General features: G+C 44.7%; 1 protein-coding gene across 6 annotated transcripts in view; it reads left to right on the top strand.

The window, feature by feature from the left end:
* Window positions 1-22,678, top strand: part of pbx3b (pre-B-cell leukemia homeobox 3b) — a 59,101-nt gene that overhangs the window by 34,133 nt on the left and 2,290 nt on the right. Inside the window, exons 3-10 of one of the 6 annotated variants that reach the window (XM_056418169.1) lie at window positions 12,310-12,551; window positions 13,450-13,640; window positions 14,637-14,772; window positions 15,564-15,593; window positions 19,467-19,632; window positions 20,201-20,278; window positions 20,741-20,853; window positions 21,683-21,772. In XM_056418169.1, the coding sequence (XP_056274144.1) occupies window positions 12,310-12,551; window positions 13,450-13,640; window positions 14,637-14,772; window positions 15,564-15,593; window positions 19,467-19,632; window positions 20,201-20,278; window positions 20,741-20,853; window positions 21,683-21,772 (1,046 nt within the window). The remainder of the gene's footprint in view (window positions 1-12,309; window positions 12,552-13,449; window positions 13,641-14,636; window positions 14,773-15,563; window positions 15,594-19,466; window positions 19,633-20,200; window positions 20,279-20,740; window positions 20,854-21,682; window positions 21,773-22,678) is intronic. The other 5 variants (XM_056418170.1, XM_056418171.1, XM_056418173.1 and 2 more) reach the window with 5 other exon arrangements.

The following is a 22,678-nucleotide window of genomic DNA, read 5'->3' on the forward strand; positions in this document are numbered from 1 at the left end:
CTAATTACTCCCAATATTTTCTTAGCTCCTCTGATCTTTAATGATCACAGATTATCCATCACGCTAGCTAAATAATTAGCAGGAATGTCTCGCGAAGAAGCCGCCGACAGATGCTTCCAACACCCACAAGGTGAACGCGGGCGACCTTTCTCCTCAGCGAGGTGACCGGAAAAGAATCATTGTAGAAAACAAAACAAATAGATAATGGAGCATGAACGTTGCAGTAGATAAATGATCGGCTGCGGCTAACTCTGTAGCACTTCCTCGGCCGGCCTCTCTGGCAATCTGGCCATGTCGAGGCCCCCACTGTGGAGCAGCATGGCACTGGGAGTTGTGGTATAGCCAGTCCCCCCCCCCCCCCCCCCCCACAGCCCCAGGCTGCCTCTACCTTTGGTATGCTACTCAAGGTTAAAGGCATCCCACTCGGGTGTTTAATAGTGGTGTACTCACTATCAAATGCCCCCCCCCCACCTTTTTGACACGATCTGCATTGTCGAGAACGAAACACAACTGTTCATCTCTGGAGCTTTTTTAATTGGTCCTCGTTCACTATTACACAGCTGTAATATTTCGATCGCAGACCTTTACATCCGTACACCTCTGTAATACTCTTTCAGAGTAGCAGGGGTAAGTGATTTGAACCGTTTCACTGTGAGGATCTGCTGTTTGCCGTTCACGTGCAGCTTTTGCTGACATTCATTTTGAAACCACTCGGAGCACTTGCGACTCAGAGTAACAATGCTGCGGGGGGAAGTGCCTGCTGAGCTCTACGGCGAATATACCTCTGACCCAGACCGACGAAAAGGAGATTTATGAAATCCACATGTTTAATACATTTAATTTTGTCCAAGGGATTTGTATTGCTTACCACAGTATTTTAGAGTTGAAACACTCCGTATAGTCACCGCCTGTAATGTCTGAGGAGAATTAACCCTGTCTGGTTCTGGCTGCTGAAGATTTGTTTTATAGCACCTCCTTTTGCCTTACACACATCAGCCATGCGTTGTCTGATATATTGCATTTTATTGTGCTGAGGTGTAAGGGATACACACCCGTAATCTTTAATGCATAATCCCTTGAAAATCCGCCACATAAATGAAAAAGATAACCCTCATATCAGCGTGGTGATGGAAAATGAGATAGCTAGGTAATTTAATAAAGGATTGACGCTGGCCCCGGTGTGATACGGTGTGTGACCTCTGTGTATTCATTGTGCAGCACGGAGCAGGTGAGCCACTGCTGGAGAAGAGTAGTTCCTCCTACTGTGAAAAACCCATCGCGGGAGTGTTACATGTGTGGTGACAAACAGAATGCACCATATGGATTCAAGCGCAGGCAGGGTCGTCACCGAAATATTTGCTTTCCCAAAGTGTTGACACAGTATGGGAAAAAAAAAAGGAGAACCACAGCTGCACTTCCCCGCTGTAATCAGGTAGCAGTAATCGCAGCAAAGTGTTTGCTTACCTAATGGCGTTTCCATTTTGTGTGAGTCTGTATCTTTCGGCGCCCGGGCAGGAAAAGGCTCTGCCTCCTCACACAGCAGCTTACTCACCGAGACTCGGGGTTTGTTCCGTCTGTCTGTGAGTAACAACAACAAAAGACAAACCGATGAATCGTGTTTGGAAGATAAGTCTTTTGAAAACGTCACGTTTTGTGGTCAGAGTTCATTTAGCAGCTGACCACATCCAGTCGTAAATACTGCTCCCGAGGAGCGCTTGTTTTACATCAAAAATGCTCTTGAGTGTAATGTTGACAGATATAGCTTGTGACGAGTGATAGTCAGAATGTATGAGCGCCCATTATGCTGCTGTCAACCTCTGGTGCCAGACTGAAAATAAGCAGTTCACCTCTGTTTTCATTCAGGAGAGTGCAGCAGACAGCACCGGCTTCTCCGCTGTATTTATTGACTTGTTTTACTAGCCTGAAACAGGGTGCTTTTATACAGGCCTGCTCAGTCTTAAGACTCTCCAGACATTTACATTATTCCTGACTGAGTTACACACGCGGATAAAGGAGCACGTCCGCAGGCCTGGTTAGATATATGCTCCCTCTCCAACTCGCTTTCTCTCTTGCATTCATGCACACTCATGCTCCATTTTATTACCCCACCATTTTAGATATTGTTACACAGTACTTTTCTTCCATGACTGCTTCATATTGCCAACATTGAATCATCTTTGGTAGTGCGAGTGTTTGCATTCATGCTTATTAAATGGCTTTCTATTTTAGAAGTGTATGAACAAAAACGTGCATGCATGTTTGAATACTGCATTTAGAATGGGGAAAAAAATCGGTTTAGGCTGAAGCTGATCCAGTTGTGGAAAAGCATAGATTTTAGGAGGCTGTAAAAATCCTCTTTCGCTGACTAATCTTCACGACTGCAGAGGAAGATAATGAATGCCAGCACCAGAGTCACAGCCAACACCATGATCCCCCACCCAGCCTAAACCTCCAGCAGTATTTGGATATTTCATTTTAGAATAAACCTCTTTTCTCTCCCACTGTGAAGATATTGAACTCTTTCACACAGATGTCATCTTAACCAAAGCTTATTAAAAAGATGGACATCAAAGTTGTTGGTGCCCATATATCTTATAGCACTCTAATTGGCCACCACAGGCAAGAGCACAACTAACTCCAAAATAGGAGGCGTGGAGTGGTTGGACTAAAGAAGAAGATGTCTGAAGACCTCTCAGTGGATTTATTGCCAATAAATCCTCTGGAATAAAAGCAGGGCTTTTCTGGGGAGCGGTATGGAATTTTGCAAATACATTCTGAAATGTGATACGCTGAATTAACAACACTTACGGCCACAGGGTTGGGTTTCTTTGTTCTGGTGAGTTTTCGTGGCGACATTATCCTGGGCCTGCACCTTCGATGTTTGCTTGACATGAGGCAATACACTCTGAAAAGGTCACACGGCGCCGTGGCCATGACTGAAATGAGATTTCATTCTGCCAACTCCACATAGTACACTGCATTGTTTTGAATAAACAGTCCACCAGAATGAATGGAACTGATTCTTTCGCCAACGTCACTGCCACTCCATCAAACACCACACACGCAGGCCCGAGGTGAATAATGTGTTGTGTTTTCCACGTAAGTGGGCAAAAAACCCACAAAAACAAAGTCATTAATTGCCCACATACAGTAACCAAATGCCATCAAGAGCCTGTGCTCTCATTAACCTGGCACCTAATTATCTGCCTCCAGTCAAGCCCCACCGTCTGAACCCTCGGCTCGATTGTGTCGTGTCAGCGCTCGCCGACCGCAGCCACGGCGCCATTAGGTGCAGAGAAGACAAAAGCTTCTCGCGGCAAAGGTTCCCTCTGCACGCGCCGCCACAATGTTCCTCCTGTTAATGCCTTCCCTTCCAATTAAACCTGCAACTGTTAATTATTGTAATTATGAGAGCGAGCTCCGAGCACCCCTCCCCCACTTCCCTCTGCTCCCTCGCCGGTGTGCAGAGGCGCTACGGGAGCTTGTTGTGTTGCTTCAGCGGCGCCTCGTCTCTGCTCCAGTGAAGCCCGAGCAGGGAATTGGATGCGGAGGGGGACTTGGTACACATGACAGGGGTGACGTGAGGGAGATTGCTCGGTTCATCTTGGATAACTGGGCGGGCAAGTCACAGCCGATGGCCACGCCTCCAGTCGAACTCATTAAATGGTGTGTAAAGTACATGCTGGGAATAATTAGCACCAAATAACCTTTTTTGTTTGCTTTATTGTTCGCGGGTTGTCTGTCGCACCTCACAAAAGAAAAGGCGGAGTATCGTCCGTGTGGGTGGACAATAAAATGATTCAGCCGGTCAAATGGAACGAGGGAGATGACTTTCTCCCAGCAATCGTTCATTTGCTTTGAAACCTCCAGTTATTTCACTCCTTTCTTATGGTAATAGGAGACTCTATTTCTGCCATGTTTCTCTGAGAGACAGATCCGAAGTGATGCGTTGAGTTTAAGGGGAGCTGAAAAAGAGTGGATGGCAGGCCGGCTGCCTGTTAAGTCTCTGCGTGTCTCAACGTCCTCTTTGGCCTGCTTCTGTCACAAGCTGTTGTTTGGCCTGGACCTGATCTGCACAGCCACTCCTTGCACTGCACTCTGCAGCCCGAGCGGTAACCTGCAACACATCAGGCTGGGGATGCTTGCAGAAACAGCACGACGACACCGGAGGTGGATGTGTTTCGGGGAGCTTTAGCGGCCATCACCAAGAGACGCTCGGAGAATCGGCGTGTCGAGAGCAGTCGTATTCCAGGACAACCTCCGTTGCCTCGTCGCGAAATCCGCACACGCCATAGCACAGCTAGCAAAGGATTGTGGCTTTACAATTCGAAGCTGAAATTCTATTCTATAAAAGACACTGAAGTAAAGAGCAGCTCCTTCTGCTTCAGGCAATGCAGCCTTTTCGTGGATACACTGCAAAATCTAAATGATGGACTGTCAACTCTCTTGCAGAAATGCCACTGCAAAGAATAATCTCTCTGGCAGTAGATCACGGTTTGCTGTATGCTGCCAATGCCATTTCTTTGTTTATGTGAGCATGTAGCCTTCACACGCACACATGCAGACATGAGTGTATGCCCATGAACACATGTAAACACACACACACGCACACACATTTTGCGGGCACACACAGAGACACACATATACAGATTGCATACGCACAATGCTTCAAGCCTATATCTTTTTGTTGGGAGCATACAGTGAAATATATGGGATTAATAACGTGAATAGCATTAGTTTTTCACCTCTAGCCTTTAAAATAATGCATGCTTGGCTTGGTGTCTGGATGAAGTTTTGCCTGCGTATTTGCCTGGTTATCGGTGTTACAAGACCTGCTGTGTGACCTGGTTTCATGCAATCTCCATCTTCTAATTAGGAGGCTGCAGAAAGGCTGGAACGAGAGGAGGAGTGATTAGTTGCCTTTGGGTATTTCATAAGTGGCTTTCAGTGCCACATTTGCATTATTTGCTTGGGGTCTGAATAACAAATCAGCCTACCTTTGCAGCAAATTGAGGCTAGCAGCTAAAGACCATCAGTACATTAAATATAAAATGAAACTGAGGAAAAGGAATAAGCAAAATATGCTAACACAATATAGGGGGATAGAATGAAATATTGAAACACGAGACACAATAACCGTCTCAGACGGTGCAAGTCTGACAACAGCACCGATATTAAAATATTCTCTGATTCTGCTATTGAGTATATTTCCCTTTACGTTGGTCTGAGATGTCCGCCTGACTAACACACAAGTGTCTCGGTGACTGCGGCTCATTCTGTGACGAGCGGACCATGTGACCCATGTGAGCCCTATGTTGGAGCCCCATGCTGTACGTGTCCTGTAGGGTCAGTCAGTGTGCTGATCTGTAGCGGAGGTCCTGTCCACTCATTTGGCCGCTCTCCCTGACCGCTGCGTGTGGTCGCCACCGCCAGGCCTGGTCAGCCATCACTACACCACTTGGCCCTTTGCCCACATCGAGTCTTAGAGGGCAGGAAACAAAGCAGGCGCTCCCACGTCCACGTACAAAACACACATCGCACACACACATGCAGGCATGATCCGCAGCGAGTGACAGTGGCTCTTGTTTATCCAGCCCTCCTCACCCTCCCTTGCTCTCCTTTCATCCTCTCCCACTAGTCTGTCATGTTGTGTGTCACTTCCCACAAATGTCACTGCCACCATGGGACAGTGATTCATTTGGGTGTGCTTGGCAAAATGTCTTCAAGATGTTTGTTTGAGATGTCTTTTCCCACCCCCTCGGCCCAACCCCTCTCCCTGCATGTCTTTTCGCCGTGGGTTGAGAGTGGCAAGCCCCCGTCCTCCTTCCCCTCACGCCCCTCGCCCCCACTGTCACAGGGGAGATGGGGGCGGGAGGGCTCATCATCATCAAGGGACAAAGGCTACCTGAACTGAAAGAGATCTTCTTTTCGGACCAGAGACACTCCCCGACACCACCTCCGAGCGCTGTCTGTTTGGTTTGTGCCGGTGGTGTATGATGGGAGAAGTCTTGACCTAGCACTGAGTGGCTGTAACACTTCACTGTCAGCGCGGCTGATTAGCTTATCACTCACCACACGGGGAGGAAATACATCATCATTCTAGACAAGGATTCCCCAGTTTAGGGCTCGTTCCCTGCCACCTTTTACTCTGCATTTAATCATCAGACGCTCCGTACCCTCCGGTATTTCAGCCTCACCTCTACAGGCAACCCTTAATTATTTTCGATGAGAACTTTCTTCCTTTCTGGGGTGTTTTTACTGAAATCGGAACAGCTGCAATCATTTGTGTAAAAGCACTTCATCAAGCACTCGACAGGCTACTCTTCAACGCACGGCCACTGATATTTTCAGAGGAAAGCCGAATGAGCCATCCTCCCAAATAATTCCTTTCAGCTCACTCAACAAAGAAAGTGAAACACAAAGTGAGCTTTGGCTTCCCCACAGTGCAGTATCAGGTATGGTAATTACTCTGCCATTAACATTGGGAATAGTTAATGTGTATTAATGTGTTAATGGCATGTTAATTACTGTACATCCTAAAGAGAGCCTGCAGGCATTCTCTTTGTGCCATGTGGATGTAGGCCAAGCTTAAAAAAGCCTTTAAGGACATCAATGAAAGAGGATCCTTATGTTTCATTTGTCAGAACAAAAGCTCTTCAATGGTAATTTGATCCTGCTCTCCGCTTCTGGAGCTGAAAGTCACTGATCTAGGCGCCACGACAAAGGAAATGATATGAAGTCAAAGGAGATGTGGAGCGCGGCAGTAGTGACACTGGCCTCTTTGTGAAATGGATACTCAAAGCCCTCTGTAGTCTCCAGTGTGTTGCATTGGCAGCGGGTTTTAATAACATGGTGGATTAGAAGCCTTGGATCCTGAGTGCCAAGCCAGAGTTAAAGCTCACCTTGGACGAGCCTCAGTAGCAGGCTGGATGCCACGGTCCTCCGAGCCGCCTCTCAGCTCACGGCGTCTACTCCGCGGCTTTAAGAGAGATGACCTTTGCAAATATTGACAGAAAATAAATTCTGTTTCGATTAGTTAGCTTTGGGAGACCTTTGCGGATCAATGCAATTAGATGAACAGTGTCGATACGTGGCCCGAGCTGTTTACTGGAGGCACTGGGTAGGAGAGGACCTGCAGGAAGTCAGGGTTACTAGGGATGAACAGGATGTTTTAGAAACAGTGGTGGAAGTAACAGAGACTCAAACACAGTCAAACACACAGGCAGGGCCGCTTTACTGCAACGCATACTCTGCAACCAGCAATAAACATTTTAGCATCTCAAAAAAATCATTGAGAAAACAAACCGCAAACAACAAAAAATACCCCGAAAGACAAATCTCTGCCTTCATCTGCAAGAACTGGTGACGTTGAAGTGTATCGTCTGGCATCTGAGTGCCTTCAGTGCAGTAGAATGAGGTGGAGGAGCCCAGAGCCACCCCTTCTCTCTTCAGCAGGCCACATTAACCCAGCAGGGCTCTGCCTTTATGGCTCTCCTGCTCACACTTCAGTGATGAGAGTAAACAAGCAGCGGGCCAAAGGTCAGCTAAGCCCACAGAATGAAAGAGGGCACAGGGGGGGAAAGAGGTGGGAGGAAAGGAGAGCGGCCCGAGGCAGTGCTCAGATCACTGTCAGGGCTTCAAGCAGGGAATGATGTACGAGACAACAGCCCCGAACCGGAAATGATTATGAACAGAGAACAGGGGAGAGTATATGAGAGAAAAGGTCTGCATTGTCTTCATCTGTCAAATTTGTTACTTCCTCTGATCTGATACGGACGGTGAAACCTGTAAAAAGTGAAAAGAAGAACCACCCCTGACTGATAGGGATGGATTAATCACAGTGCCGCCTTTTGTCTCAGCCACAGAGGAGAAACGAGGAACAATCATATAGGCAAGTGCCTTTCCCCCAGCTCCTACACCTGTATTGTTGAATGACAAATGAGGCAGATTAAGGACACGTTACATTGTTATAACAATTTCATATTCTTTTTCTTTCTTTTACGTCATTAAATTCGTTCTGGTAATTAAGTGAGCCGGCATCATCAGAGTTGTGTGAAATAACCAGACAGTATATCGATTTTTCATTCTTAAATTCCTTTTGCTCGCAGGCTTTACCAAGGTGACACGACTCCAGCACTTTCTCTTTGCTCCGAGATTAATCCCACTTTGACTGTGGAGGCGGATTAGAGCTAAACTCTGGTGCCCAAACTTGTTTTAATACCCATATCATCAGACAAAAACAGGATAAAGATTTGAGCTGGCAAGCAGCATTGCACTGCTAGAATGTGACTGTGGCTTTGCAAGTTACTATCCAGATTTGTCAACCGCACAGCAAATTAAAGATATTATCTCGCTTGAGCCTATTTTGTGGAAGTCGCATGATGGTGCCGAGCTTCGACAGTAAATCCACAATCTTCAGCCCGTTCAACAAAGGTGCACAGAGAGACGGAGAAACATTGCACCTGTTTTTTAAAATTGTTTTTTTTTCTTTCTGGAGGCTATGTTTCCTCATTTCTTCAAATGTGTTGTATTTAAGACAGACGCATCATCCCTCCCGAAATGTGAGTTATGAATGGCCAGCTGTAGCTGCTGTGGCACAAATACACCCTGGTGGACTCCTGCAGGGCCGTCTGCTTCTCAGGGCGGCACCGTAATCATTTTTATCCTGCTGATTTCCCAAATAGAAATGGACATGTATGATAAAAATGTCACGGCCACTCCGCATGTCAGTGGACTAACAGGATTACATGTCACTTTCTAATGTCTTGCTCTGTTTTTCTTTGCCGTGAATGGACACATTATTGCACACGGGAACTTTGAGGTAATATATGGTAAGAGACTAGTCGCTCTTTATGGCCTGTGATTATTTAGTTTGAATGAAACCAGTGATTTATGCCCATTTAGCTGAAAAGCCCTGTAAATTCCCTCAGCTGCATTTCCCCTGGATATAGAGTGAGTGGAGTGAAAGTGACAACTGGGTTCGGTGTGGAAATGTACGCTGTGTCCCAGAGTTATATTTAATATACCTGACATGAAAAACATGCCTACCTGCTTACCACCACCCGCAGCACAAAGCAAAGTGCAGCCTGCTGAGCTTCAGTTGAATCAGAGAGTGGGAGGAAATACTGAATTAGGAAAATATTAAACCAGAGTGGCCACCAGCTTTTCGAGCCTGTTGAGATGTGTAGCCCACCACCTGGTCAGTCAACATTTGAATCATGTGCCATTTTGTTTTCATGCTGCACAAACTGTAATAGAAACAGTCGAGCCTGTCCAGAACGAGAGCTCTGGGTGGAGTTGCGCAGATGCAGTGTGATGTGGATGAGGGTTAGTGGAGCAGCGGCATATTGTCCACATGGATGGCTTGGCTCTGCAAGCCTGATGGAGCCTTGTCCAGCATCTCAATGTCTCCAACACAAATAGCCACATTCATCCACTCCTCTCACACCATTACACCTAAAAGACTCAAAGCCAGCCGATCCATAAATAGAGGCACATTTGTTTTTCAGTGGCCCTGCAGTATCGCACAACACGCCAGCAGAGATGAAAGCACCAGGAGGAATTGCTGGAATAATAAATGTTTCCTAATTTGTTTCCATTCAGGAATGTGTTTATAAGAACGACAGAAAGAAGAAAGGATTTTTCCTTCTCGTATTTTCTCCTGTGGCAGGCGTGTCGGGTCAGCCGGTCAACGTGTGGTAAAAGGGCTCCCTGATTGCATGCCTACTGGCGGACACAATAGAGCCACTAATCTTCTTATTGAGATTCCAGTGGCTGGCCATATCTTAATGAAGCTGTAATGAGCTGTTGAAAATCCTTGAATTGCGGGAGGGATTATTGAATTGAAACAGCTCTGGTAATCATAACGTTCGAGTAGCCACTCAGTATTTACTGCCCATTGAGCCACATTTGTATCCACTTATTAGAGTGGATTGCTCGAGCTTGTTTTGGTTGCAATTTTGACCCGCAGTGTTCTTTTGTTTGTTTATTCTCCATAAAGCCGGGCATTGTGGGCACATTGCCAATGCATCAAGGTGAGCATGTATGCTATCTGCTGGGTGAATCTGCAATTTTATTTACCTTATACATGCTTCCTTTGGGCAATATTATCAGGAAACACTCCATAAACTTTCATTGTTATGCAGATGATACTCAACTATATCTATCGATAAAACCAGAGGAGAGCAACCAACTCTGTAAAATTCAAGCATGTCTTAAAGACATAAAAACATGGATGACCTGCAACTTCTTGATGTTAAACTCAGACAAAACCGAAGTAATTTTAATCGGCCCTGAGCACCTCAGAGATCAATTATCTGGTGATGTGGATTCTGTAGACGGCATTGCCCTGGCATCCAACACCACTGTAAAGAATCTTGGCGTTATCTTTGATCGGGACTTGTCCTTTAACTCCCACGTAAAGCAAATCTCAAGGACTGCATTCTTTCATCTACGTAATATTTCAAAATCAGGCACATCTTGTCTCAAAAGATGCAGAAAAATTGGTTCACGTTCGTTACTTCGAGACTGGATTACTGCAACTCCTTATTATCAGGCTGCTCTAATAAATCTCTTAGGTCCCTCCAGTTGATCCAGAATGCTGCAGCTCGTGTTCTCACTAAAACTAAGAAAAGAGATCACATCACTCCTGCACTAGCTGCTCTGCACTGGCTCCCAGTAAAATCAAGAATCACTTTTAAAATTCTTCTCTTAACCTACAAAGCCTTGATTGGTGATGCTCCATCATATCTTAAGGAGCTTGTAGTACCATATTGCCCCACTAGAGAGCTACGCTCACTAAATGCGGACTACTTGTAGTTCCTAGAGTCTTAAAAAGTAGAATGGGAGCCAGAGCCTTTAGTTATCAAGCTCCTCTTTTATGGAACCAGCTTCCAATTTCAGTCCGGGAGGCAGACACAGTCACCTCGTTTAAGAGTAGACTTAAGACCTTCCTCTTTGACAGAGCTTATAGTTAGGGCTGAATCAGGTTTGCCCTGGTCCAGCCCCTTGATATGCTGCTATAGGCTTATAGCTGCCGGGGGACGTTTTAGGATGCACTGAGTACCTATCTCCTCTTTTTTCTCTCCTTAAGGATGAATGTTCATCTCTCAATCACATGTTACTAACTCTGCTTTCTCCCCGGAGTCCTTTTGACTTCACGTCTCATGGGGTCATCGGACCCTATGAGACGGCATAGATCCTATCTGCCTGATGGATCGTCTGGGTCGTGGAATTCCTGCTCATGACTACGCCACTGTCCTGTTGAGACTCCGCCCACTGTTGAGACTCCGCCCACTCCTCCTCCCCACCGCCATCTGCCTGATGGATCGTGGAGGTCTCCATCGTGGAATATGCCTACTATGAACTATTCATACACTCTGTCATATTCATTGAATGTATTTTAACTCTAAATCTGTCCTTCTGTACACATTACATCTATTGCATCTGTCCATCCTGGAGAGGGATCCTCCTCTGTTGCTCTCCTCCAGGTTTCTTCCCTTTTTTTCCCCCTGAAGGGTTATTTGGGAGTTTTTCCTGGTCCGATGTGAGGTTTTGGGGCAGGGATGTCTATGTGTACAGATTGTAAAGCACTCCGAGACAAATTTGTAATTTGTGAAATTGGGCTATACAAATAAACTGAATTGAATTGAATTGAATTGATTAGGACTTGCTGACAGACTGGCGAGACAGAAAACCAGAGGAAATAAACAGCAGGGTGTGACAGCGAAGACAGAATTCATGAATGAGCACTTTACATAAAATTGGCTCCACTCTCATTTTACCGTATGTAGATTTTTACTTCACCAGCACATTTTTATTACTTCTTAGAATATTGCAAAATCAGGAGAGTAAAATTATACAATATTCAAACCGTATAACCAAATAGAAATGAGGTTACTTTCTGGAGTCCCCAGCATTCAGTGAGTCAAAGACAGAGACACTCACTGCAGGTATGCTCTTCTGTTTAGCATCCTTTCGCAGTGTAGAAGTGCCATTTCACCATTGAGCATTTGTCAGTTTATGGATGTTGCTGTCATGTCAGCCTTCCCGTACACACAGTGTGCAGCGCAGTGTGTAAATAAAAGAGAACAGGCGTAGACCTGGGCGACAGGAACGCAGCACACACACACAACAGGCACCCAGTTCATACCTGCAGGGGAAACATCACACAATACGAAAGCACACGACGCAGACATCATGCTTTTATTTGCTCCTAACAGTTTGGGGTTTATATGTCTCATTGTTCTGATGTTACTGTCCCTGGATGGCATTAGCTGACCCTGTGTTCCTGTTTGTGTGTTGCCACAGGTCTCAGCATCCGTGGTTCCCAGGAGGAGGACCCCCAAGACCCCCAGCTCATGCGTCTGGACAACATGCTGCTGGCAGAGGGCGTGGCAGGACCAGAGAAAGGGAGCGGATCTTCGGCCGCCGCAGCTGCAGCCGCGGCCGCCGGAGGTGCGGCCGACAACTCCATTGAACATTCCGACTACAGAGCCAAACTCACCCAGATCAGACAGATCTACCACACGGAGCTGGAGAAATACGAACAGGTGAGGAGACTTTTTAAGCCCGAGGTTAAAATGTCAAAAAGAAAAGCTGCAGGATACATTTTTTTGTACTGCATGAACCAAGAAACATAAAAAGGTTTAAATAACCATGTGACTCCCACCAGCTATTTAACATTTCAGTTGGCATTCAAATAGACCTATTGAGTTCACACTGAACATCCATTCAGAACATCCAGAACAGCGTAGTCCCTGCTTTAGAAAGAAAAAAGAGAAAAGTAATATGCTTAATGGGGAGAGTGTGTTCTCAGTTTGAGTTTTTTTTAAACTGTTTCATTCACTGTGTTGTAGCTGATTATAGAGATCCAAAGGAGAGCCTTAGTCATCTGTGTTGAATGAAAGTATGATCAGCCCCTTCACCTAGCACTTATGGGCGAAAATAGAAGGTGTAATAGTGATGCCTCAGCAAGCCAGTGAGGTAAATTAGACTAATTTACTCTCTGAGAGAGGAGGTGGGTACGCAGGGGCACACAACACTTCGCCTGGAGTAAATGCATCTTTCTTAAGAGTGTTTCCAGGTTTTAATTATCTAAATGTAAATACTTAACGAATTTTACTCAGAGTAATGAGCTAAAGTGTGCACTATGTAAATGAGTTATTCTAATTAATCATGTATGAACTACTGGTTTAACAAAAAGCTGTTTGAATTCGCTCTGCATTAGGGCCAAGCCAAATTGCGAATCTGCATTTATATTTAAAGATGACTTTACCTATTATGTCATCACTCTGTTGACGCTTAAAATTTTTTTTTTTTAAACGTCCCATATGAAAAATGTGCGCAACTTTTAAATATCTGTCGAAGAGCTTTTGTAAGTTCACCGCAGTGACTTTGGACATTTACATAACTCTTGGCTGCACTTTGTGTCTCTCTGTCACTTTGCAGGCATGCAACGAATTCACTACCCATGTGATGAACCTGCTGAGGGAACAGTCTCGCACGCGGCCCATCTCCCCCAAAGAGATTGAGCGCATGGTGGGAATCATCCACCGTAAATTCAGCTCCATCCAGATGCAACTGAAACAGAGCACCTGTGAGGCTGTCATGATCCTGCGCTCCAGATTCCTTGATGCCAGGTCAGTAGATTGTGTAGTGTTGTTGTATATATATTTAGATGTGGTTGTGTGTGTGTGTGTATTTGATACCGCTTCCCTATGACCCAAATAAGCACATTTTGTGCGCAAGGTCAGTTTTAGACCATGTGCAGGTCAGAAGTTTGTTTTTTTCCCTCCCTTTTCTGGCACAGCACACAGTATGAGCACTGCAGAAATGCATGATTTTAATGATGTCCATGTTCCATGCATTATCCATTTCCAAGACGATCATGACCCCACACCTGAGAACAGTTGAGTCGAAATGAAACGGGGTCATGTGTAATGGATGGAGAGGAGGTCATCAGCAGGTGTTGTGGATTTACTCTAATCACTAACAGTGTGGTGCATTGTGGGCGCTCGGCAGACAGCGGCACAAGTTTGGGCCCAACAAGCCAAGTGGAAGCCCATTTGCTTGCCCACTGCCTTGGTGAAGCGCAGTAAACAAGGCAAAATAAGCAAATGCTCAACAACATGATAAGCCGTGCCCTTGGGAGGGAAGGGGACCCATTTCTAGTTAGAGTTTGCTTGTTTCTACTGGAGATCCCTGGGGCTGTGGCACTTCAGGAACAATGCTCAACTGTGCATGCCATGATTTCTATAATGTACCGAGATGCACTCCGACTGGGCTTTGCGCTCCGTCACAGAGTCCACCCATCCGCTGCACTAAACTCCACACATTACACGCTTGGACTGGAGATTGGAGACCAACAGACCAAATTAAACATTGTATGTGTTTTGTGCGTGTGTTTGTGTGAGTGTATGTGCTTGTCGGTTTATTGGTCGGAGTCTGTTCTTCTGTGTGTTGACGAGACTCTTGGAGCAGGACACGCTATTCTGCTCCCGAGGGCCCATTCCTCATTATTTTCACCGTTTATGTGCGAGATTGATTGTGCAATTTGTGCAATCCAAATGGATGAGTTAATGCCGGTCCCGCTAATGGGCGTGCTCGGCCTTTCTCTCGTTTTGCTCCCCACTCAGGCGGAAAAGGAGAAACTTCAGCAAGCAGGCGACGGAAATTTTGAACGAATACTTCTACTCGCACCTCAGCAACCCATATCCAAGTGAGGAGGCTAAAGAGGAGCTGGCGAAGAAGTGCAGCATCACAGTTTCCCAGGTGGGTAGTGCTCGCCTCACAGTCGCTGGTTGGTAATCATGGTGGGAAAGGCGAAAGCCGAGAGGGATAGTTACCGTAGGTTACACCACCGAGACACAATGTCCTTAGCTAACCTTGACATTGTGGCTGCCTAATGATGCTTCAGTCAAGGCTGGGCCCAGTCAGTCAGAGCATGGCCACAGGGAGGGGAGGCCCATATCATCTTGGCCTCAATCAAAGCACTATGCTGTCCTTTCTGAGCTGCCCCAACGCTGGGTCCCCTGCCATTTCCCCTTCTCATTCCCATCCACCATGTGTGCTCTCTCCGTTGCCTGGTCAGTCACTCACAAAATGGCATCATCCATTACGTTCAGAAAAGCAGTTAAAGTCTGGTGCTTCAAAACACTGGATGCGACTGGCTATCTATTTGTATCTTTGCTGTTCAAGTGACCTTGCAGGACTCTGCTAATTCACGGTTCTATTTTAGACTCTCCCACTTGATGTATAGCAGAGCCTCCTTGTTGGGTAAACCTGAAGGCAATATCTCTCACACCTAACCCCCACATCCACAGTATTATTATCCCGTGCTCTCGTTTTTTCTGCTATGATTGTGCCTACTATCTAGATTTTTTTTTTGGATACTCTATTGTTCTATGGTTGTCCTCATGAGACACAATATCACAGAAACATGAATCTATACAATAATCTGCGCTGGTTTTTTTTTTCTGTGTGGGGAGGGGGTGTTGAGGGGTATATTGAGTGGAGTCATGAAGAGTCAGATACTGTAAAAGCCCATTCTTTTTTGCCTTCAGGGGGTGGGAAGCACCATCACAGTATCACAGGTATGTCATAACTTCTCCTGATCCACTATTTTCATTTTTTGTAACTCTTTTGTTTATGTATGTAATAGCCTCACAGTGTTCCACTGCACAGAACCTCCCTCCCTCACTCCTGGATCAATGCTAATGTTATCATGAACGGCAGTATTTCAACTTTGAATTACATTTTTTTTTTTTAAAGAGTGGATAAGTAGCATTTACATCCCACCTTCAAGTCACACAAGACGTATTTTTGATTGACTCGTATTTTTTAAGCTACACCCATGTCCCCACCATATTATGTGTGTACACATGTGTCACATACAACGTTCCTCTTTGACTATTGTTTACCCCATGGTCTCTCTTTTTTATGTTTGTTGTAGAGCGTAGACTAATTGTGTGGTCTTTTTGAATCTTTCAAACTACGCTCTGAGATTATTCACCCCCCCCCCCCCACCCCGCCCCCCCCCCCCCCCCGCGATTAGCTGTGTGCTTTATGGCGGAAATGGCCACCGACCCCCTCAAATGGAGCTCCACTCTGTTTTTCGAGTGCCTCGCAAAAACAGGCGACCGTTCCAGTTCCCATGAGAACAAATCAGTGTATGCAGAAATTAGAGGGCTTTTAAAAATTCACTTGAACTCATCTCAGGCCCCATTAGTGGCGTACTCCTCGACCGGCGGAGGCCACGGCAGACATTCTTATTGACTTATTCTTAGTGCTTTGGCTCATTTTAAGTGAGTAACAAAGTCGGAAGCTCGACATGAAGCCGAGTGCGCCGTAAGTGTGTTATCCCTCACCGTGCCCCGGCCTTTTAAGAGTCGCAAACCGCTCGCTGGGGCCACTCTGAGGGCTCGGTTAAGTCATTTCTCAAACACCCACAAAATCCTTTTTGCGGGCTTTGTTGATTGCACGAGCAGTTCATTAAGTAAAAACCATCCGTCGTGAATGGTATGCCAATATCAGTCCGCAGCTTTGCTTGATACATCATCACTGACGAAACACGCGGCATCATTTCAGCAGAGATCATTGAAAATGCAAGAGTCGTCTTCCCTGTGAGCACAGCCTCTTTACCTCCGGAGATCCATGCAGCTCACATCCAGTTTTTTTTATTTATATCTAACTGCTGCAATGATAACCTTGAAGAAAAAATAAATAAATGCCAATGTGTCTGATTTGTTTAATATTGAACCCTGAAAGTCCAATGAGCATTGCTACGAGTACCCAAGTGGCTCTGTAAAGACAGGATGCCGTCTTATTCCCTCTGTCGCTCTGCATGAGCTGCGCTGGGCTCCTGATTTAAGGCATGGGATTGGATGCCTGTGGTTCGTGTCGGGGTTTACCGAGGTCATATCTGAGATACTGTGTGCGAATGGTTCAACATTTAAGGCAGATTCCTCTGCAGAGACTCGTTTACATTGCTTTCATTTTTCTTCTGAGTGACGCTTTTCAATATTTCAGATCGTAGTGAATTGAGAGAAGCTAAGACTTGAGCTCCTGTTCATTATTAATGTGGCTTGTATAATTAATGGTACCACAGCGAGTGCGACCACCTTTTGTATTTGTATTGAAAGCTTCAGGCATCGTAATCTCAGATATATTGGGATCATAGACGGATTGTGCATTGCATTACAGTGACTTATGAGGAGCATTGACCTGAAATAGGGTGAAATAGTTTGAATTATTAACCACAGCTCCACGGCCTCTCTAGTGGGCAGCAATGAAGGCAGTGGTATTGTGTTCTTGCAAGGAGCCTGCATGGTCATTATACAATTGCTGCCTTTGAGGCTGCTGATGTCAGGTAATTCAATCTCACAACCTGGCTCTCACCGCACGTAGGAGTCAATTGAATGCATGGCCTGCCACAAGATAAAAGGGAATTAGTTCAGTCGATTGGGTTGTGCTCCACACCTACAGTGCTGTGAATTTGTTCAATATTTAGCTGAACCCGAGAATCACTGACGCCAGAGTTCAGTGGGCAGGAGAGAAATGTGCTGGGGCTGAGAAGAGTGGCGTACCGTCCAGAGGATTTGAAGACTTAGGCTTGTAACACCATATAGTGGCCGAATACAGTCATAACACACTTCATATTAAAGGACGAGCGCAGATTCAACTTGTGCTATTATCCCATTTTCATATAAAACTGTAATATATACATGTATCACTGTGATGTTTGGTTAAAGAACGGTATAAGAGTGTCTATCTACCACTGTCAACTTTCATACTTAATGATACAAATATGTCTTCATGTGCAAACACCCCATCTGACATTGTAATACATGTAGTTCTGTTTAATACACTGTTTGCATGAACATTTAGTTAAATCAAACAGACTGATGAGCTTTTGAAAAGAACATTTTTAAGATTTTGAGGGGGGTTGTCGGCACTTTGTGAGCCGTCTAAAAGAGTGAGAATATTGCATTGTCTTCGGCCCTACAATCCACTATAAGCAGGTTAAGTAAAAAGGATGATGGCCAGGGCTTTCATTGCTTCCAATTAAACCTTGCTTGTTAGTTTAACCTCTAGGTAAACCCATCAAACAATTGATGTCAAGGAAACCCTGCCAACAGTGGGCCTCGCCTGAATGGTCATTAATTTTAATTGCCTAGATATTAAAGATTTAGAGCACAGAGACGTGCAGGATGGAAATGATCTGATGTCCTGCAAATCCAGTCAGATTTTTACACCACAGCATTGGCGGGCTGCTGGGGATATTAAAATTTAAGCACATGGGTGGAAATTAAATAAAGCGTCATTAGGGGCAGCTGCTCTTTGGCTGGTCCAGCCGTGGGCTGCAAGGCCTGAAAGGGGGGCAGCAGCCCAGCGACAAGACACTCTAATTTATAGAACCATTAAAAACAAGCATCATGTCATTATTATTCCTCTGTTATTGCAGAGCCAGCATTCACACATACGGTTCACCCCTCATACAACTTTTCAGCGTCTGACTGATTCAACAAAATGAGCATTTCCGACTGCTCTAAATCTGACTTTCAGACATTTATTTAAAGTCAATTCTTCCTCCAGCCTTCAGAGATATATTTTATTTCGCTCTTTCGATCAATTAACGCTGACTGGCCTGATAGTCTGTGTTTATCGCTTCACATGTCTGCAGGTGTTCACCTTCTAACTCTTGTTTTTGAGAATTACAAACAGAAGTTGCTTTCAGGATCACTGAGCATGCATGTTGACACAAACACAAACAAACACACACACACACAGAAGTGTTTCATTGCTGTTTTAATGTTCTGATATTTAAAAAAAGAAGGAAAGCACTGACGTGCAGCTACCCAGGCCTGCCATTAATTAAAGCAGATTGTTTATTAGATTATAAAGTGCTATGGCTGCTTTAATCCTATTTGTATTCAAATATTGAACACAGATATACATTTTCTGTTAATGTGAAATTTGACATGCTGCCTTATATTACTTTGCCCTGTAATATTGAATCACTTAAATTGACTAATTGTCATTGTATTTGCATAAAGTGTCAATCACCTTGACTCACTGATCTGGGATCTGTGAGCATTCTTTAGAGGGTAAACATGTATTACAGAGAGAAATGTTAGGATTTGTATCATGTCATATATATATATATAGATATATATATATATAACATTGACTTAAGTGCCTGTGCAGTAGGATCCCCTTGTGTTTTAGTTTTGTCAGGAGACAGAACTGAGAGCATGTCATGCTCCCATCCATGAGAAGACACAAGTGGCTCCTGATTATGGCTTAATTAGCTTGTGTACCCGGCGGACATTACCGCAGGGGCTGGGAATTGGGTACTTGATGGACCCAAACATGACATCTTGAAACAATCACACTGCTCAGTGCTCGGTGTCGTGGCTGCTTGACGTCTGACTCCTCTGCTCCTCCTCCTCTGCTCTACCACACAGGTATCCAACTGGTTTGGCAACAAAAGGATCCGGTACAAGAAAAATATCGGCAAGTTTCAGGAAGAAGCCAACCTGTATGCCGCCAAGACCGCTGTAAATGCAGCACACGCTGCAGCCGCTGCAGTGCAGAACAGCCAGGCCAACTCCCCTACCACACCTAACTCTGGTAGGCACTCCTGCATATAGACGAGCCGAGATCTGCCCTCCGTCTCAGCCCTTAACCTGCTGCCTACCTGCCTCACTCTCTCATGCACGATTCACGCAGGCAAGAGTGACAGGCTCTGCTCCCAGCTTGGGGATCACAGTGTCTCCTGTCTATAAGACAGTTGATGCCAAGCAAACTCATGCATAAAGAGAGCGTTCCTGACTTGTGAACCGAGAACACATGTATTTTTGGCAAAATAAAAATAAATGTAAAAAAGAATTCAGAAGGATGCCAGTGGGATTTGTTTTCCCTTGTAATGTCTGTAGTCCCACTGAATGGTAGTGCTTTTTTTGTTGTTGTGCTAAATAAAATGACACATAATTGCTGGGAGCATTTTACCCGAGAGTAATAGTATTATATCAAAATGGCATTGTATGCAGTTCATGTTGAAGTCACTTGAAAAGAGGAAGCCTAAAAGGAGGGCATGTTTAGTCCAGTTTAATGAGTAATGTAATGCTGAGTGTGGACTAGGTTGACCTGCATCGGGATGTGGGAAGCTTATCAAGTGGTCCCTTTTTCTTGCACCCAGGATTCCAGATGAAAGATGAAGAGTTTCAGCTGGATTCTGCAGAGAGCAAAAACACTCTTTTAACCAACTTGTTTACTGGTACTGGTCTTTTCATAAGCTTCTTATTGTCCTTGTCATTTACCATGTGATACCTCCCTGCCAACGTTAGATTGTAAGTAGGTGATGTGGAACAATTGGGAGCTTAAGCGACCAACCACATCTAGAACTGGCCCCCTTTCCCCCTTGTGTCATGTGATTTTCATTTCATTTGTGTGTCTACTGCATTTGTAAAAAGAGAAGAAAATAGATCCTCTTCAGTCCTCCTGCATATCTTCCTCTCCTCTCTGTTTGTTTCCTTGCTTCCCTTCCTTTCTCTCCTTCGCCTCGTATTTGCCTGCTTCATGGGAGTCTTTCTTCAGTGTATTCGTCTGCCTGAGTTGGGTCTGTGTGTATGCGGACACGTGCGTGGCGTGTGTGTGTGTGTGTCGGCATTGTTTGTGCCTGTGCTTTCCCTTTTATAGCCTTCTCATGTATTCAGCTACTTACATCCTCCCTTTCCAGGTTCTTCAGGTTCTTTTAACCTCCCAAACTCTGGGGACATGTTCTTGAGCATGCAGAGTCTGAATGGGGATTCTTACCAAGGGGCACAAGTCGGAGCCAATGTAAAGTCACAGGTAGGATCAACAATCGGGGACAGTTCCTGACTACCAGTGCAGAGAGCTGTCCTTGTCTTGCCTGTGCACTGAGCCATCCACAGTGCAGTCTGAAGCACATTGACCCAGAAAAAGAAAATAAGAAAAAAAACACGCTGCTCCTACGAGGGGCAGTTCAAATTACCACAGCGAGGCCTTCTATAACCTCCGATTGAATAAAGTGTTTACTGACTATTTCGCTTTGGATGGAATATTTTGGCAGCCAAAATATAATCCCACCGCACTGCTATCATGCCGCAAAGCAATTTCCTGGTAACTATTACAAACTCATTAAGTAAAGCATTTTGTGAACGCATTGGGCTTTGACTTGAACTCTTGGTTGGTATTGGGTTTTTTGGTTCTGTGTTTTCCCCTTTTCTCCTGTATTTGATATTGATATCTTCCTGTCTCATCTTGTTATTGTCTGTTGTGGATGTCTTTTGTGTTGTAGATTTAACGCAACTGCACAAACTGACACACATGTACAACAAAAAACACCTATGCTTATTCATGATTACAAGTTAAAACATACATAGTGTGTTTGATTTCGGATTGTCACGAATGCTTTTGTTTCTTATTCCATAGTCAGTAGAGAAGATGTACTCGTTTTGAGCATGCTTGTAATGTCAGTGTGCCTTTGCTGTTTCATTAGAAATTCTATTAGCTGCGTTACAAATGCTCTGTCTCCGGATTCCCTTTGTGATTTCACACTAGTCAGTATCTGTTGCTTCTCTGAGCATGTTTACAGTTAGTGTTGACCTGCTTTGAGACAGCGAGTTGACCAGCTTGTCCACCTTGTCTGTCCCCTCAGGTGGATACTCTGCGCCATGTTATCAGTCAGACGGCAGGATACAGTGATGCGCTTCGGGGGAACACAATGTATAGTCCACATGGGTTAACTGTAAGTACAGATCTTAACGGTTACATATATGCTGCACGGTTATATTTTAAATCATATTCATTCTATCTTATGAAGGCGTGGTACATTATATTGCATTATACACATGGCGTTCCCAAAGCAGACTTTTTGTCACTTTGTCACCTGATATGAATAAAAGTTTCTTTTAATAAAATGCATTACAGAGCAATCTACAGTTTTACTTTAATAAACATATTTTAATTCTGTGTGACTCGAACCAAAAAGGAGATAACGAAACAGACACTTTCTTTTCCTCCACACGGTATCTGTTGCATTTTGCTGTTTTGAAATGCCTCCCAGTGTATTCCATAGCCTTATCTTCATGATAAAATATGAACATGTGATCTCAGCAGCCTTTTCCAGACATGAATTCCATCTTCCTTGATGAGGTTTGATATGGCTCATTTTTGCAAAGCAGCTCACAATCTGAGGCCATCAGAGTAAAGATGAATTTAGTTGATGAGGAAGGATGAAGAAAGGAAAGGAAAAGAGAGAGAGAAATCTCTCTCTCCCAGGACCTCAGTATTTCTTCTCTTAACATTATGCCCATTGGGTAAAAGGAATGCATATTTACAGTCTAATATTATTTAAAACTCAAGTATCATAAATAAAGTATTAGATTTACAGAAGTGTTACTTGAGTAACATGATTGATATATTTATGCAAAAAAAAAAAAAGAATTAACATATTTGATGTAAACAAATGGTGGGGGCTGTTGCCAGCATTCAATGCTTTTTGGTGTCATGTTGGCTTTGCTGAAGCCTTATTGCTATAAGCTCTTTAGACATGTCAGCTCCTACCAGGATCAAGCGTGTTTCACTTTCTCACAAGGTTTCTCACTTCCATGCGCCGTGGAGACCTGTGCCTACTGGCTCACCAGAGCTCAGC

The sequence above is a fragment of the Pseudoliparis swirei genome, chromosome 7, assembly GCF_029220125.1.
Source record: "Pseudoliparis swirei isolate HS2019 ecotype Mariana Trench chromosome 7, NWPU_hadal_v1, whole genome shotgun sequence".
NCBI classification, from domain to species: domain Eukaryota; kingdom Metazoa; phylum Chordata; class Actinopteri; order Perciformes; family Liparidae; genus Pseudoliparis; species Pseudoliparis swirei.